Source organism: Sceloporus undulatus, chromosome 3, assembly GCF_019175285.1.
Source record: "Sceloporus undulatus isolate JIND9_A2432 ecotype Alabama chromosome 3, SceUnd_v1.1, whole genome shotgun sequence".
Lineage (NCBI taxonomy): Eukaryota > Metazoa > Chordata > Lepidosauria > Squamata > Phrynosomatidae > Sceloporus > Sceloporus undulatus.
The window spans coordinates 235,235,458-235,254,740 of record NC_056524.1 but is presented as its reverse complement, the minus strand read 5'-3'; the positions used below and the strand labels follow the sequence as shown (position 1 = coordinate 235,254,740).

General features: G+C 37.3%; 1 protein-coding gene across 3 annotated transcripts in view; it reads right to left on the bottom strand.

Annotated features, from left to right (window-relative positions):
- Positions 1-19,283, bottom strand: part of RASA2 (RAS p21 protein activator 2) — a 62,525-nt gene that overhangs the window by 24,696 nt on the left and 18,546 nt on the right. For 2 of the 3 annotated variants that reach the window (XM_042457508.1, XM_042457509.1), the window contains exons 5-12: positions 17,530-17,606; positions 12,394-12,477; positions 9,818-9,890; positions 8,231-8,307; positions 6,243-6,341; positions 5,581-5,737; positions 2,526-2,674; positions 553-667 (exon numbers count right to left, since the gene is read on the bottom strand). In XM_042457508.1, the coding sequence (XP_042313442.1) occupies positions 553-667; positions 2,526-2,674; positions 5,581-5,737; positions 6,243-6,341; positions 8,231-8,307; positions 9,818-9,890; positions 12,394-12,477; positions 17,530-17,606 (831 nt within the window). Of the gene's footprint in view, positions 1-552; positions 668-2,525; positions 2,675-5,580; positions 5,738-6,242; positions 6,342-8,230; positions 8,308-9,817; positions 9,939-12,393; positions 12,478-17,529; positions 17,607-19,283 lie in introns of all 3 variants that reach the window. The other variant, XM_042457507.1, reaches the window with a different exon arrangement.

Here is a 19,283-nt window from a genome sequence, read left to right as displayed (position 1 = left end):
GATTCGCCTTAAGGTCGCCATAAGTCAGAAATGAGTTGAAGGCACACAACAACAACAGAGAGAGACCCAGTTAATAGATTACCCTTGGGACTGAGGTGTTTAGCCCAAAGGAAGGCTGAGGCAGGTAATCTAGGGTAAACACCTGGCCTCATCTGGACCTGCATCAGGTTGCTCCCCATTCTTGCTTCTTTCAGGTCCAATAAGCTTATTCAGGACACAGGTCAAATGATATGGCCCTTATTTAACCCAGTTTTCTGTGTCTGGTCTTGTTATTCCATGGTTGGTTATCAAATATGCAACATTTTGACACCTTTCACATATTAAAATTTTGTGATACAATTGATTTTCTTATTCAAAGTACAAAGAAGTCTTGCACACTGGCATGACTGCAGCTGAGAAAATAAATCAGATCTCTGGACAGCAACAGGGGCGCCTTAGCTCTGGTACAAATCAGATTTTAATCTCATGTGTTGGCATGATTTTATAGACACCTCAGATTTTTCCAGCATTCTCAATACATCTCAAGAGTTTTTATACACGATGCTACTATACCTCATCTAGAATTGGTTTTAAAGTAACTTTCAAGTAGTGCTTTCCAACTATTTTCATCATCTCATCTAGGCATCGAGTAGTTAAGGAATTTCCTCTGAAGATTGTGTTTGCCTCTCTGTAATACAATATGAGAAATTGAAGATTCAACACAAAAGGAATGAATGAATCATAGCCAAAGGTACCTGCTTAGTTTATACTCAGAAAACATGCAGGGAACTGGGTTATTATCTTACTTACATCTCTACTATGGTTAGAGCATTCTGAGTTCACTAGTGGTAAAAGTATATTCATGTTTACTAGGTGCTTAAATAGTTATCAACTTCAAGCCATCTTTATGCTGAACTTCAAGGAAAAATTCTGCCCTAAACATATATCTATTCTACTGAAATTGACAAATCAAAATCAGAAAAAATATTTGTTGTTATTAATTGCCATCCAGTCAGCTTCAACATATAGTGACTCTATAAATGAAAAAGCCTCTAAAACACCCTATTATTGGCAGGCTTTTCAAAATCTTGCAAACTCAGGGCTGCGGCTTCCGTGAATGAGTTTATCTGTAATGTGGGCTTCCTCTTTTCCTACTGCCTTCCACTTTGCTGAGCATTATCACCTTTTCTAAGGAATCTTGTTTTCTTATAGTATGTCTGACATATGATAACCTCAATTTAGTTCCAGGAAAGTTATAGGCTTGATTTGCTCTCATTTACTGGTCATTTTGGCAGCCCACAGTGCCTGTGGAACTCTCATCCAGCACTACATTTCAAATGAGTCGATCCTCTTCATGTCAGCTTTCACAACCATGTAGAGAAATCAGAAATACTATGCAGAGCATATACTAATGCACATAATTTAATTATTAAAATGAACCTGTTTTAGTGTAGAGAAATGAGAACTCTAGTAATAGGACATTCTTTCAAACACCTATTCCTACACTAATTAACTTTCTTGATAATAATTTATAGAGGATTGTTTAACTATTATTATAATGCTCACTTCAAAAATGAAGCTGAGAATGCTGTACATCTCCCTTTCAAACTCAGTTCTTACTCTCAATGGTAATATGCATCCACTGCAAATAAATAAATAAATAAATATTTTTTGCCTTCAAATGATCGCTAGGGTGCTTGGGGGCATTTTTGCTACATTTGGGGGGGGGCGGCAAATTAGGTTAAGGAGAGTCCTTTAAAAAATAAATAACAGGATGTCATTTGGAAGTCACTTCCTGTTCTTTTCTTTTCAAAAACAGCCTCTCTGGGGCCTAAAATGTCTTAAGAACTGCTCAAGTGGCAAAAATGCCCTCCATGCCCACTTCAGGGTGTTTGGGGCATTTGGGGGCAACCTCTGTTCTTCTAAAACTGGGACTTGATGTTATTTCAAATGCTATTTATTTTTTAAAAAATAAAGTGAGTCACTATGATAATCAGTTAATGATGAAATTTCAATAATTTCCCCCCCAGAAAAATATATTTAACCTCAAACCAAATTCTATTTAAATTTGGCTAATATTTATGGCCACCCAGATTGATCTTCTCTCCCAGAAGGTGGTTCAAGGATGTCTTTTTAATCTTATTTGATATTCATTTGATATATGCCTTCACAGCCCACTGCAACTGACAGGCACCTGAATTACAGGGCAGGGTAACTGAAGATGGACTGACCACGTTCCTTGCACTTTACTAGATTCTGGAAATCAAGGGATCTTGTCAAACCTTTAAAAATGTGCTCAGCAGTAACATGTCAGTTTGAAGACGCATGTTGGAAATGCTAGCAGAATCTTAAGAATCTTAAATTACTTGTTATGTATCTTTGGCTAAGGCATGTAAATTGAAGAGGTGAAATATTTTTAATACCTACTACCAAAAATAATTTCAAATAAACATGTGAGAAAAAAATTATACAGATATATTTGGCAATAGATGGACACATATGGTAGGGGGACAATGAGAAAAGAGGGAAAAAAACCAAGCACTTACTGAGTATCCTTCAATTCTAATTCTGCCACTGCAGTGACAAATTGTACTAGTGTATTATGATGTAGTAACAATCTCACAAGAGGCAAAATGGCATCATATTTATCACGACACACTTCAGCCAAAATGTAAGCAGTAGAAGCAGAAATTGGCTACAAAAAGGGGAAGATATGACCAAATTAAGTGCCAGTTATACCAAACGGGATAAATAATATGAAGACTAAGCTTTGAAGAAATTCCAAAATGTAAAAAAATAAAAATATTCTGAATTGTTTCTGAGTTAAGTTATGATGAATGGATTACAAATCATTTTTTCAACAGAAGATTTCAAGTGGAATGTTCATCTCCAATCTTCACCTGCAAGAATTTCATCCAAATTTACTGAAAATGTTAATATTCTGGATTAGTTTTCAGATGTGATAATAGGAAAGGATAACTACAACATGCCCTGTTTATTACAAAAGCAGGAAAGAAATGGAGAACCCATCTTGAATAAAAGTTACACTCAACAAATTTCACATCCCACCCACAAAAAAGTACTGTATTCTCCCAGTTTTAAGAGATGACTTCAGATGTCTCATAGAGAAGAAACATGTTGTCATGTGTCTCACCTTGGTGCAAATGATGTGGACATATATGAAGCCTCCACTATACTTTGAGGGTGAAAAGGATTGGAGCAAAAGAGAAGGAACACTCTCAACTTTAGTGTAAAATGAAGATTACATTCTGCATCAATTGGGTGATGTTCTCATGAACATCGCCCAATTTTTTCCTAAATAAATTAGTGGTTCTCAACCTGTGGGTTGCAACCCCTTTGGGGGTTGAACAATCCTTTTTACAGGGGTCATCTAAGACCATTCTTAACAGTAAGCAAAATTACAGTTATGAAGTAGCAACGAAAATAATTTTATGGTTGAGGGTCACCACAAAATAATAATAATAATAATAATAATAACAACAACAACAACAACAACAATCGGGGCGGCTAACAAAGTTAAAAATACAGCACATATAAAATCCCTGGTGCCCTCCCCACCTTAAAAAAGTATTAAATCCAATGCAGAATTAAAAACAAGCAAAAAACAACAAAAAATATACAAATAAAAAACTGACCAAACGGTCAACAACATCACATCAGCAAACCAATGAGGAACTGGGTTGCAGGATTAGGAAGGTTGAGAATCACTGGTCTAAATTTTCACAATCCTTTTTTAACCACCAAAAATTACATCACAATTTGGATAATACATGGAAGATTCCTTCAAAATCCTCTAAATATTTGAATGATACAACAAACATTTCCTGGTCCTTAAAGTATAATGGTTTGATCTATGCCTGAATGAACAGCCAAAATCCTAACTAAGGTAGAAAGGATTCCTTGTTTCCGCACCAAACTTGACAAAGCTTGTAGTCAGACAGGAATGTATCTCAAACTGCCACTGTTGTAAAGCAGTCTTGGCAAAAAAATGCCTTTGCATATAATATTCTCTTCACTTAAGAGATCCTAATGGCAAACAGTGGTCACCTGGTATTCTCTTTTCAAGCCTAAGCTAAATAGGTAGGTATGGGAAATCAAGATAGGCCCATGACCACTGGAGACTGAATTCCTGGGGAGTATGTTCCATCTCCATCCCAAAGCATATTGTGAAGAACAGGAAACTATGGTAAGAAATATTCAAATGGGGAGAAACATTGTACTGAACTCTGTTTATATTGGCTTTAGTATTCTCTCTTAATTAATCTGAACATGAGATAGAGAAGCTAGAGGAAACTGACAGAAAAATTACAATTTTGCAAGGAGTAGATACATTCTTTAGCCCAAACTCAAAGGGCACTTTGTATTGCAAAAGCACATAAAGTCGGAAACAAACATCATGGTGTTTCCCCTACAGAGATGGAACATCATGCTGGCGGATCTACTTTCTGTTGCTTCAAAACTAATCTTGCCTTCCTGATGGCTGAAGGACCTAATACAGTGGTACCCCGGGTTACGAATTTAATTCGTTCCGCCGCCGCGTTCGTAACCCGAAAAGCTTTCGCAAGCCGAAAACCCATAGGCGCTAATGGGGAAAAGCCGCGATTTGGTGCGAAAAAGCGCCGAAAAGCACCAAAATTTCTTTCGTAACCCGAAATAACCTTCGTAACCCGGAACAGTTTTTTTCAATTGATTTTTTTCGTAACCCGGAAATTTCGTAAGGCGGCGCATTCGTATCCCGGGGTACCACTGTATTTGCTTTTTGACTAATAAGAATGGTTATTGTCTGTACAAAGAGTAAGGAGCAACTCTTCAGAACTCAGTAAAACGATACTATGTTGGGATGGAAACCGTTCAGGCTTCCAGATGTTTCATACTATGACTGTTACAGTTCGAAGGCTTTCATGGCCGGCATTCGTTTTTTTGTAGGTTTTTCGGGCTATGTGGTCATGTTCTAGAAGAATTTCTTCCTGACGTTTCGCCAGCATCTGTGGCTGGCATCAGATGCTGGCGAAACATCAGGAATAAACTCTTCTAGAACATGGCCACATAGCCTGAAAAACCCACAACAACCTACTGTTACAGTTTCTTATCACTGGGAATGGCGGGTTGGATAGATGGAAGTTGCACGCCCAAAGTCTACTGGGTAAAATGTTTCCCACCAATGTACTATATACTTCTCACTAAGGAGGTCAAAACAAGCAGCTCTGTTATTCTTAATATCCAAAGAATTCTTTAGGTGTACTAAAGGACCTATGCATGCTTAGAAAAATTTCTTTGAACTGCAAATCCAATGCCAGATATAGTAAACAGCTTCAGAAATGCTACTTTTCAATGAAGTATGTGTGATTGTTCTTTAAAAAAGTTAAAGGCTCTCACAATTGGTCAGTATCACTTGTACTGCTGTTTTGGATTGTAACTACCATTGCTATTCTGGAAATCTTTTTTAAGCCCTTAAAATGCAAGGCAGGCTTATGAAACGGCTCAACATGTAAATGAGGCATGAAAGCCAGGCCTCCCATATTCATTCCCTATTAAATGTAAAAGAGTCTAAATCCAAACACAAACCCACAACAGGACTACCTCCACTTCTGATGACTTTAGCAGCAAGTTTCTAAGAGAAACATAGTACTCTGATGGAAGTACATAGTCTTCAGCATAACATATATTCAGTCTGAGGGATCCATGATCATCAATTTTAGTAGACTTATTCCCATTCTCTCTTGGTTGAAGAAGGTACCTTTAAAAAAAGAGAGAGAGGGTAAATGGAAGGCTTACTGCATGTTTCAAGTGGTATTTCATTTACAAACTACCAAGAAAAGTACATTACTACATTATCATGTTTAGAGGCTGAGTATGAGTTGCAAATGAAGGTTTAGACAGGAAGCATGCTGCATAATCAGGTAGAGGATAGGCAGGGCTACTGCCAAAAAAGCTTATGTAACTGCTCTGGAAGCTTCCAGATCACATACTATGTAGACACAGATAACACATATGTGTGAGTCACAGAGACTATAAAGAAGAATTTTAACTTATACAAGGAGAAATTGATGGACATGCACAACTGGCACACATTCCTGCTATAGAGGACAGTTTCAGAAGACAACTTGGCGCACAGCACTTTAATGCTCGGGGCTTGCCATCCATGTGAGCTTGAGTCAACGAATGGCAAGCCTGTGTATGGAGCAGGCGCACTGTAATTTGTTTTAACAATGTGACAAGATACCTTTTGTTCAATTTCTTACCATGCTTGGAAGGAATCACTTCCTAACACCTTAACAGGAATCCTAATTTCTCCTAGGAAGAGGTCTTGCACCAAATTACCATTGTTCCATAAGTCAATTCTGAAAGTTAAATAATAATAATATGCCACTATAATTATTATATTCCACATTAATATAATTTTTAAGAGACGTTATCTGATTTAATGTCACAGAGAGCATCACACCAACTCTGCATGCAAACACACAAGGTTATAATCTCACTCTCAAGAGTTTCTTTACGTTAAGAGGAAATGTCTTATTTCTATAGTAGGCAACCACAGAAATGTCAGCATAGTGATTAAAAATGAAACTATATCAATAAGATAAAAGCAATACTGGATGGTACTGTGGCAGTCAAAGAAAAGAGCAAGTGACATTACCATTTTCTATTCAGGCATTTTTAATTCATTTTTGCTTTCATTGTATTCCCATTTTATTGCTTATCTGACTCAACCCTGACACTTCAGTGACACATGCATTGATTTTTATTTTTCGCAAAAACATTTCAAGTTCTCACAACCTTAAAAGCTATAAAAGTCCCAAAGGCATGCACTCTGGGATGCTGAGTCTTACCTCACAGTTATTTCTGTTAAGACAGCACATATATTAAGAAGAAGAAAAATAAAATCCATTGTGTTGTGGTGTAATTGATGTCCCCTTTTGCCTCCCTACAAAATATATCTACTCTGACATTATCATATATACTTGACCATAAGTCAACCTCATGTATATGTTGAGGGGAGATTTTAGGACCAAAATTATGGATTTTGCTAAGACTCATGGATAGATCTAGGTAAAACTTAGGGTGATGTAACGAAGTAGCTAAAGGATGAAGTAAAGGAAGATAATGCCAAAGAACAAAATTCCAGAAGGCATAACTATTTGTCCTCAAGCTGAAGGCTGGACAGATGAGAGAGTGGGGGGGGGGGGGGGGGAGTTCAGTGCTTCCAGGAAAGATTAGACTCTTGCCTTTCACCAGGGGATAGTTCCTTTTTTTAAATAGGAGTCAAAGTACAGTAGTTACATTGACCCATGGATAAATCGACTCAGGGTTTTGGGTCAATTTTTGTCTAAAATTTCTAGACTTATACATGATTATATAGAGTCACTCTTATGTTCCAGACTCTCTATCAGCATGTTAAGAAGTAAGCTATACCTTACAAGTAGCTAATCAAATCATATTGTGAATGACTCTCATGACTCCACTGAAGCAGGATTTGGAGTGGGATATTATTATTATTATTATTATTATTATTATTATTATTATTATTATTATTGCGCCTTAAGTTCACATGGCGCTTTACATAATGAGCAATCAAAATTCAAATAAAAGCCTGCCTACGGCATACAGTCCAAGAGCGAAAATAAGATATAGGTTTGTCTATTCCTTACAGCTCCCCTTCCAGCTTCCAGTATGTTTTCCTCTAGAACAGAGATAGGAACTATGCAATTGACCAGATGAAGATAGACTGCAGCTTCCAGCATTCTTCAGCATTAGCTTTGATGGCTATGGCTGCAGGAAGTTATAGTCAAAATTTGGAGTATTGCATGATTCCCATCTCTGCCCTACATCAAAGGCAACTGGGGAAAAAGAGTGTAAGCCCTAAACTAGTCGTAACATTTAAGTTGAAATTCTACAGGCATGGTGCCACTGAACTTAATAAAATTAGTCAGGAACAAGAGTGTATTACTCCCAAATGTGTATAAAAAGTAATATACTTTTAAAAGTCATTTTTTTAATATACTGTACTAGAATTGTTACACAAATTAAGCAGTGGAGCAAGTGTTCTACTAACAGATTCATTTCAGGTTTGAAGTTGTTTTGAATGCATGTAATTTTACACTACCAAGTTGGAGGTTTTGTATCTTGGCAATTTTTAGAAATCACTAAGTCATTTCTTCATTTTATTATAACTTTATTTGCTTGAATGGAAACAGCAAAATTAATATTAATATGCTAAAAAATATACCTGACTTCCAGCTTTTCAATATCTTCTTCTTCCACCTGAAACTGTGACTTTTTGGTGTAACTACTGGACCTGGTTACCTGTAAATAAAACTTGCAAAGTAATTTGTTTCTTCTTTCATACGACTCATTGAGTCCACAGTTTGAAGTCCATGCCTTCCCCATACTATTCATCTACTATGGAGAAAAAAACATTTCCCAATATATAAGGTAAAAAGGTAAAGATTTCTCCTTTGACAAGGTTGTCAAGTTATGTCCTACTGTAGGGGGCAGTGCTCATCTCCAATACTAAGCTGAAGAGCCAGAGTCGTCAAACATGACTCTGTGATCATGTGGCCGCATGACTGCACAGAACACTGTTACCTTCCCATTAAAGTGATACCTATTTATCTACTTGCACTTTTACAGCTTTCAAACTGCTAGGTTGGCAGAAGCTGGGACTAGTGATGGGAGCTCACTCTGTCATGTAGCACTTGGGCCTCGAACTGTTGACCTGCCAATCTTGCAGTCGTCAGCCAGCGTTTTAATTACTGAGCCACCGTGTCAGTATTTAGTATATTTTATATACTAAAATATAAAAGAAGCCCCCATCTTTAATGTCTTATTAGGCTTCCTTGGACCCTGGATTAAAGTTTAGAATCTAGGCTAGTACTGTTCCATCATGGCAAAGATAGACTTCCACAGCATTAACAATGATGCTCTCATGATGCTGCATTGCTATGTTGATGATAAAAGATTCTTCCTTGCTCTTCAGAGGACACAATCATTTCTCTTCCCTCTGTATAGCTTTCTAAAGTGTGTCATAATCCTGCCTGTATAGTTGGCCCTCAACTTTTGCAGGGGTTAAGGGTGTAGGATCCTCACACAACTGGAAAAACCACGATAATACAGGCCTGCGATTTTTCTTTACCCAACAGAACAATTGTCTAGGCATTTCTAGGTCCTCCACAGTGGAGATCAACTTCCACTGGGTGTTTACCATATAATTTCACTGGAGGACCTATAAATGTTTAGAGAGAATATATTTCTCTTTTCTTCTCTCTTGAATAATACCTAATGAAAGCTCCCCCCCCCTTTTTTTTTTAACGAGGCCTTGTGTTTAATCCATTTTCATTTCCATCTCTTTGCCCAAAAGTATCATTTGCCATCCTTCTCTCTCCTGTTTTTTTCTATTATCTATCCTGGATCATAAGGAATCTGACTTTGTCTATGTAATACTGTAAGACACTACGGGCTCATACAGACAGGCCAAAATAAAGCTGCTTCGGGTCACTTTGGAGGTATGCTGTTTAAATGATGCATGTGTACTAAGAGTCCGGAAGCCTCACCAAAGCCACACTGCAGTCCTTAGGTTTGAAGAGTGGCTTTGATGTGGCTTCCGGTTTCTTATGATGCATGCATAATTTAAATAGCATACTTCCAAAGTGACCCAAAGCAGCTTTATTTTGGCCTGTCTGTATGGGGCCTACATTTCTGTTGATATATGTGTTTTTAAAAATTATTTCTCAGTGACTTAACAAATCAGAAACTTTAACAGCATAAATTGACAAAGCAACACACCAACGAATTATTTTGATAGAAAATTTGTTACCTCAAAATAAAATGTTTCATTAAATTGTGGATTGCTTGTTTTCTTCTTTACTTTTGTCTTCTTTTGGTCATTCCTGTTCCAACACAGTATGGTTTTACTATATAAAACTTCAAGCGTACAACTGTAAAAATATTATACTGATTTGAACAAAACATGCAGTTAAATCATTTATGAAAAATCCTACTTCAAATAGAAAGGCAGTTTTGGTATTATCAATCACTTGAACTTATATTACCTCAATGAACTTCATATGAGCACTGGTATTTAGAACAGCTGGGCGTTTGAATACAAAAATGGTTTTTAGATAAATTCATACATCACTTTCATTTATCCCCCAAATTTTGGCTACTAACAACTATTTGTAATGGGGATTTAAAAATCTGCTTGCAATGTGTTTGGGTAGGATAGTGACCAGGAAAAAGATGCATACAGATCATGCTCTTTTCAACAACCCAGAAAAGTAGTGACATGCATTATAGTCTGAAATACATTGAAATGATTAGCATGAAATACAATAGCCAGAATTTGCTCATGGTTCTTATCTACTTCCAGTTTCATACACACTGACACACCATTCCTCTTCGAACTCTCCTCTGATGCACTGAGATGCACTGGACCAAAATGCAAGGGTAACAATGGGCCATGCTGAGAAGTCCCTTCCCCAAAATCTGCATGTGTACTCTGAATGACTATATGTTTTTGTCATGTGCACATTTATACAGGTGGAGTTTCCTTTGTCTGGAATTCTAAAATCCAAAATGTTGCCAAAAACAAACAAACAAACAAACAAACAAACAAACAAAAAAACCCAACACTTTTTTCATGGGTGGCTCAGATAGTGATACCTTTGCTTCCTGATGGCTCAGTGTTCAGAAACTTTGTTTCAGGTACATTATTATTTTAAAAAAATGTATATAATTACCTTCAGGCCATGTGTATAGGTGTATATGAAACATAAATGATTTTGTGTTTAAACTTTGGTCCCATCTCCAAGATACCTTATTATGTACACATATGCAAATATGTATATGCAAAATCCAAAATATTTCTGGTCCCAAGCATTTTGAATAAAGGAGATTCAACCTATATGTGCAAAGGTTTTCAGACAACTGGGAATCTTGCACAATCCAGACTGTGAAGAAACACTCACAGGTACAATTGCAGACCAAAAGGGTGCTTTCCTGTCAACATCTGCACTGTATATGCAGATCTCAAGAAAAGGACTACCCAAAAGAGCTCAACTGATGCAGTCCTGCTCCTCTTTCATTTGTTGGACCAAAATTCTGAAGGAAGTATTGGTGCGTTACAGACTGCCCTAAAGCGGGCTGTCTGCCGCCGCCGCCATTAGCTGCAGTGGGAAGCCCCAGCAGCCAGACCGCGAGGCTTCCGGCCGCAGTGAAAAAGGAGCACCGAAATGGCACTCCTTTTTGGCCCCCGGAAGTGGCGCTGCAAAGCGCGCACTCGCGGCGTCACTTCCGGTAGCCACGTCTGGACGCTGTGCGTCCAAGACGTAAAAATGGCAGCACCCATGTGGATGGGCGCTGCCATTTAGGACGCGCTCCGCGCATGTTGGGAACAGGGCCGGTTAGGAAGGGGCAACCCTTCCTAACCCTAGGACGCCCCTTCCTAACCCTAGGACGCGCGGAGTGCGTCCTAAATGGCGGTCTGTAACCCGCCATTGTGTAGCAATTAAAGAGTCATACTAGAATAGGAATCACTAGATTCAAATCCTTGCTCATTCATGACTCTTGGATGACCTTCAGCTGACCATTCTCTTTCAGCTCGAACTACTTCACTTGCTTGTTTTTAAGATAATGGAGGGGGCACATTATTGTACATCAGGCTCCTTCAAGCAACAATTGGTTAGCATAGCACTTAAGACTGAAGTAGAAATGTATTTTAAAGGCAGTAGTAACTAGTTATTCTTAATCTAAAACCCCACATGTATTTATTCTTACATTAACTCAACATAGAATGTACACAATATACTGAGCCACAAAGAAGACACTGTGTCAGGAAGACCTATCACATTCTCCCAAGCTGTGTAAGCATCATATTCCCTTATTTTAGCAAAGCAGTTTCCCAACTACAGTAGACTCACTGAATCAGTTGGTGTTTTGTAACTACTAATGATTTCTTATTGTCATTGCTGCTACCATGTTTAATTTATGACAACCTTAAAGCAAACTTATCATGGGTTTTTCTTTTCAAGATTTATTCAGAGGGAGTGTGACTTGCCCAAGGCCACCCAGTCAGTTTCCATATCCAAAGAGAGATTTGAACCCTGAATTCCCTAAATCCTAGTCCAGCACTCAAAACGACTGCACTATCCTGGTTCTCAAAATCTGATACCATCAATTATTTAATGGCAAATCAATTTATTTTCCATGAATTACCAAAACAATTTAAGCTAATAATTTACCATTCAGCAAGATATTCAATGGGTCAGTTCTAACTGGGATTAACAATTAGATTGATTCTCAAATTAGCACTATTACAAATAACGTTAAATTTGTCCTTCAGTTGTTTTTTGCTGAATTATACTTAGGCAGTTTCAATACATCTTAAATTATTACCTTGAAGGACCCACAACAGATACTGTAGCATAAGGGTCACAATTTTGTCCATTGATAAGAGGTAGACCATGACATTCCTTCAAACTAGAATGAAAAGCAAGAAAAAGAGAAATGTAAAATAATCCAGGTTTTTAAAACATTCTGATAGACAGAGACACATTATATTAGTGGAGATTCTACATTTTAATTTTCTTACATCTGCTACAATGAACTCCCCATCAAACAAATCAAGCAGACAGAAACAGTCATCTTTCATTTGTAGTTTTCATTGCAATTGTTGAAAAATTAGGACAAATTATATGTGACTTTCTTCACAGAGATCAGCAACCCAAGTGTCAATTTTCCACTGTACATAAATAAAATATAGCAACATGCAGTGAGATTGCATATTGTAAAGTCACAAATCTTCCTGCATGTTCTGCTTTACAGGTTGAGTTTCCCTTATCTGGAATTCTGAAATACTCCAAAAACCTAAACTTTTTTTCAAGGGTGGCTGAGATAGTGACACCTTTGCTTCCTGATGATTCAGTGTAAACAAACTTTGTGTCATGCACAAAATTATTAAAAATATTGTATAAATTACCTTTAGGCTATGGCAGCATGAGCTTCCATAGGTTAAAGTCTACTTCCTCAGATGCATAAGCAGATTTTAGTCTATGAAAGCTTTCCCTGTCAATTTCTGGCTTTCAGTTAATCTCAAAGGTGCTACAAGATCTCCTTACATGCTGATTCTACAAACTAACATGGCTGTATCCTTGAATTCTACCACTTTAGGCTGCGGGTATAAAGTGTATATGAATCAATTTATTTTGTGTTTTGACTTGGGTCTCATCGCCAAGATATCTCTTTATGACGAATATGCAAATACACAACCTTCAAGATGCGAAAAAATAAAAATAAAATCCAAAATACTTCTGGTGTCATGCATTTTGATAAGGGATATACTACCTGTATTGTTATACTACCAGGGAAATTCACAATGGATGCATCTGGACAGCAGAAATAATCCAGTTTGACTCTATTTTAACTGCCATGGCTCAATGCTATGGCATTCTGGGATTTGTAATTTGGTGAGACATTTAATTTCTCTGTCAGAGGGCTCTGGTGTCAAACTGGCTTATCTTTGCAGTGTGGATTCATGCATGCTATGTGATGCATGCTGTTACACTATAAAGAAGCCTGAAAATATAACTGAGATTCTGAGACCTGCTAGCATACCATGAAACTAGGGCCTCCGAATGAAGAGCTTCATGAACTTTACCACTGCTAAAAGCAATTCCCCAATATGCTTAGTAAAGAAACAAAAATGTGGAATTACTTGTTGTCTGATCCCTTGAAATGCTGCGCTAACACATCAGAGAAGCAATGGATTAAGACTGGGCCTCTTACTGGCCCAATACCACAACTAGAAAGGTTGTGATGGTATTATTCATCTGGGGAAACAGATAACATTTATATAGATGATAGGTCTATGAATACGACCAAACATCACTTTGTACAAGATATTAAGATAGTCAAGTTGGAAGAATCTCATTATTTACATAAAATGGAATAACTACTACTTAACAATTGGGTATTATCATTTGTCTTTTATTATCAGTTGCATTACAGTCTAAATCATAATATGAACTGTCAACTTAGAATTCACCAAGAAAACAAGAGCAGATTTACACATGAACTGTTTTAGCAGTATAAAGGTGAGTAAGAACTGATTTAGATGCTACTAAAATTAAAACGTATCAGTCTTCAATCAATAAACTTTCACAGACTGGACATTCTGTTGGAGCCTCTCTATACGGCAGACAAGCTTCAAACTTCATTCCCACTTGCTGAACTGCAATCCTCATCAAGCATAGCCAATAGTAAGAAGTACAAAGAGTTGCAGTCAAACATCTGGAGGGTCACAAGTGGCCACACTTCACTTATACAAAATAATTCCTGTAGGCCTGTGCATTATTAGAAGATTTAAAATATTATGTGTGATCATTTGATGGAAGTGAACTGAATTTTCTAAGTGCAGTCAACTAATTTTCTATTGACTTTCATTGTCTCCTAAAAACAGTGTGTTACTGTGAGGCTGGTCACCCTCATATCCTGTGGTTTAAGTGATTTTTGTCCCAGAGGCACTGTCTCTTTCCTGAAAGCATCCTATGGATGCATCAGAGAATGCCTGACATCCTGTGAATCAGGTATAATTGCTCAGGATTTCACAAAGATTAATTACATTTTTTCTTTGAATGATTATCTCTGACTGATTTCTGTAAGCCTTTCATATTGCGAGCAAGCCAATGGGGACTGGCTCACAGCCTTCTTCCAGTTGAACTGGCTTTGCTTTAAAAAAAAAAATGAAGCAGCAATTTCAAATGGTATGAATGTAGATCCCCCCAGAATGTAGTTTCTTTTGAATAGAATATGCAGCAAGTCATGGGATAGCATTCTATTTTGTGCTTACTGTTTTGTTTTTTGTTTTTTTTAGGAAGGGTGGACTCAAGACAACCATATATACTTAACTATAAGTGGACCTCATTCATAATTTGAGGGTAGGTTTGGTATTAAAATGATGGATTTTGATATGACCCATGGATGTCGAGGGTAAAACCTAGGGGCATGTAACAAAGGATAAAGCATGAAACAAAATAAAATGATGCCAAAGAACTTACAAAATTCCAGCAGACAGAACTATTTATGCTCATACTAAAGGCTGGACAGATGAGAATTGAGGGGAGGTCAGTGGTTCCAAGACAGATTATGCTCTTGCCTTTCACCAGGGGATGTTTCCTTTTTAAATAAGAGTTAAAGTACAGTATGTACACTGACCTGTGGTTAAGTCAATTCAGATTTTTGGGGTCAATTTTGGGACTAAAATTTCTAGACTTATACATGAATATATACAGTATTTTCTTCAATGAAAATGTGTGCTTGCACAGTTTTACTTATTTGTTTTATAAATGACTATACTGCCCAACTGACATATTTCTTTGGACAATTAATAAACATAAAAAACAAAACTCAATAAAATCTAAATCTAACCTATTTAGCACCAAAGCATCAAAAATAGGGTGCTGAATGACACAATGAAACTTAAATGGCAAAAGCAAGAAAACAACGATTAAAAATCTTCCAGAAGAGGAAGGCTTTAGTCCCTAAATATATTTCCTTTATTAAAATATTGATATCTGTATATCATAATTCCTATGTGGCTTAGACTAAAATCAATGCAAACAATTTAATTTCAATAACCTAAAATATATATAATACATATAAACATATATTAAAAAGAGCTCAGAAACTTACTGGTAACCAGTGCAGTTGACACAGCATTGGAGTAATAAGTCCCAAAGAACTTATCCCATAAAGCAAAGGAGATGCCAGGCTGAGCTTACACTTGAGAACCCTGTTGGAAAAACCACTTGGGTTTCCCATGGCTGCACCATATGTGCTGATTTTACTTCTCTCATTTATTTCCTTTAACTATAACAAAAGAACTGATGTGCAAACCAAAGCAAGCAAGATAATATGAGACCACCTCATCTTGATTTCATCCTTTTGCAAACCCTGTTTCTACTCTCTCAAAACTGCTGAATTAAAACTGTGAATCTCACAAAGCCAGAAAATACATGCATATATGAAAACTGCTGGTAATATTACATGACACAGTATCAACTTTTCTGCCTTCTTCCTGAGTTTTGCCAACATCACAAACAATGCTAACTAAAATATTATGTGCAAAAAGCTGGTTTGCTACTATACTACAAGCGCTCAGACTGCACACAAAGGGTCCAGAAATCAAGAGGCATGGGATGAAAAGCAACTGTTTCCTCAACTCAGAAAGGGACTTTGTGTTTGCTCATGGCTCAAACATTGGTGTAGCTATCTCTGGACAAGTAACATAACATAATAATGTACCTAAACACTCAGGCAAGACAGCATAATATCCTGCCTAGGGTTTTCGAAACATGTATTTGTTTATGATTCAAATATTACCCTTAGGCCAAAGAATTCAACTTGGCACTCTCTAAGATGCTGATTTGACTCCAAATTCCATCTATCCAAATCAGCATGACCAATAGTCATAGACGGTGGGAGCTGCTGGCCAATATCATTTGAAGGGATACAGCCACCTTTCCCACCCATCTACTAGGTGATATATCAACATCTGATTATTTGAATGAAGCTCTACTGGTTTATTTACACACAGAGGCTTACATAAATAAAATCATTATTTGAAATATAGCTCAGAGGTATCATACCATAGTTGTGATTTACAGTTTAACACAAAATTAGAGTTGGGTCAAAGACAACATGGGCAAGTTTAGAAACTGAGCTCTCATCATCCAGAAATCCTATACTTAATGTATGCCAGGCACATCTGAGGTGCTCACGTTGGGGGCACATGCAAAGAAACAGGGATGGGGTGAATGCTGCACCAAATAGAAAAGGTGCTAAAGGCTTCAACTATGATACTTAAGCACCATTCTTGCCAAACTGCATACCTCCCAAACTCTCAGTTAAAGTAGTCTCCCAGGCAAAAGAAATTGCAAAATCACCCAAACCTTGGCAGGAAACAGTAGCCTAAATCCAAGTGTTACCCCCTAGAAGAACAGGACCCTTGAATTAATGGGAATTTGGTTTACCATTCCAGTGATTCAGGGCCGAAGTGACCCAAGTCCACTCCAGCTGGAAACAGGTTAGAACTGCTCTGACTGGACAGTCAGTTTTTGAAGTGGGCTGTGGCCTCAGGATAGAACCCATGCCGCTAGGAACCAGATTATTCCAGCTCCTTTTTGCTCTGGTTTAAAGGACCAAAGTGCGGTTTAGGGCTGCTTTGGAGGCGTGCATTGTGTGAGTGCCACATCTCCAAAGCATCTGGAAGCTGCTTCGTTTGGCCCATTTGTTCTGAATTATGAATTATGAGATAGGCTGTTGGGTGATGGACATTTATCCATCACTAAATAAAACATTTTAAGCCACTGAGATCACCAACACAAAATAAATAACCAACTAACTAAAAAGCATTCTTGCATGATTTTGTTATGTGCTTTGTACATAAATTTCCCAAAATTATGGTCACAACAGTTTTATTAACATCTTTAAGTATTTTATAAGCAAGCATAACTAGAATGAGTATGATCTTACTGTACAACTAGCTGCTGGCACACTGATCCATTATCCGTAATCAATTCATTCAGTTTTAATTCAAGGTGAACTTTCCCCTGTCAATAAAAAAAAGGAAAAGAAAGGTTTTGGTGAAGATCTTGTGTCAAAACACATCTCTTGGCATATAAAAAATTAAGCTCTATACTCTTCCAAAATGTTTTCTGATTACTACGCCTCGGTTTAGGAAATGTTAGCAAAAAACAGACAGTCCTTCCTTAAAGGGGCAAAACCAAAACATGACTGAAGTTGCTTTTGTAGATTCCTAATGAATTCTGACCCCCATTTGGCCTTCTTAAAAATATATATCATAGGACAAGACGTGTAGAATCCATACACACGTACTAAGCTACACATAACTATTCCCTGAAAGTAGAATAATTTATCAGTTGTCCTTGGTGGCTTGCCCCTTCCAATTCTGTTCTGATGTGTGTGTGTATGTGCTTTCAAATTGTCTATTTACTTTTGGCAACACCATGAATTTTATAGGGTTTTCCTCACAACGAATACTCAAAAGTGTTTTTGCCATTTCCTTCCTCTGAAATATAGGCACTTTGGTAAAAGCATAAGATACTTACAAGGCTTTTCCATTCTCAAGGGCAGAACGCATAAGTTGAAATTACAAATGTAAAGAACCTTTCAAGATGTTTGTGGTGTTTTTCTTCAATTTTTTTTAAAAAAAATAGTATTTGGATAAAGCAGGCCTAGAGAACTTTTGATACTCCAGTTATTTTTGATTTCCAATTCCCAGCTGACCCAGACAGCACATCCAATGGTAAGAGACAGTGGGAGTTGCAGTTCAAAACACCTAGGGGCCACCATTTTCTACTTGAGGATATAAGACAGAGAACATATTAACGATTAGCAACAGTATAAATTATAGGAAGTGAAAAGTAGGAGCAGAATATTCAAAGGAAACTTGATAGAAATAAATTATTTCCTTTAAAAAATAGATATTTTTTTACCATTTAGATTGGATTTTCTGATTTCAATTGGATTTTGTATTTAAAACAGCTTTCAAAACTTTCTTAAAACAACTAGTAAAAAAAAAAGACAGAACCACAAACAGTAATAGTATAACTTCTAATTATAGTCTATGAATATGTTAACAGCAGTTTGTGGAAATGGGAGATAAACTCATCAGTTTTTCTACAGGTGATATATATGAAGCACATGCTCTTTCCCTCTGATCTGTTTCCCCTTTGTAAAGGCAAAGACAGAGAGGAACAGTGAACAGAGAATTTGATGGAGTAGATCTAAACAGGAACAGTCTGAATATACAGTTGGCCCTCTGTTTTTGCGGGGGATCCATTACGGACCCCCTCACGAAAATGGAGGCTCACACATATTCAAGCCCCATAGGCTTGAATGGGGCATGCCCCTGTCCACGCACCATTGAAAATAGCGGAGGTTGTCCCTCCGCAGATATTCAAGGTCCTGGATCTCAGATCCACAAATTAGGAGAGGTGACTGTACATTCAAAGGGTCCCTTTTTGATGGATTAAACAAATCAGAGTGATTATCATAGAATCATGGAGCTGGAAGAGACAAGGGCTATCCAGTTCAACAAACTGTCATGCAGGAAGACACAATCAAAATACTCCTGACAGATGGTCATCCTCTGTTTAATTGTTTAGTGCACATAGCTACCTTTTTGAGCCGGGGGCCAGGTTGCTGTCCCTCAGACAACTGGGGGGCCGAAGCCAAAAAATAAATAATTAAATAATTAAAAAAAA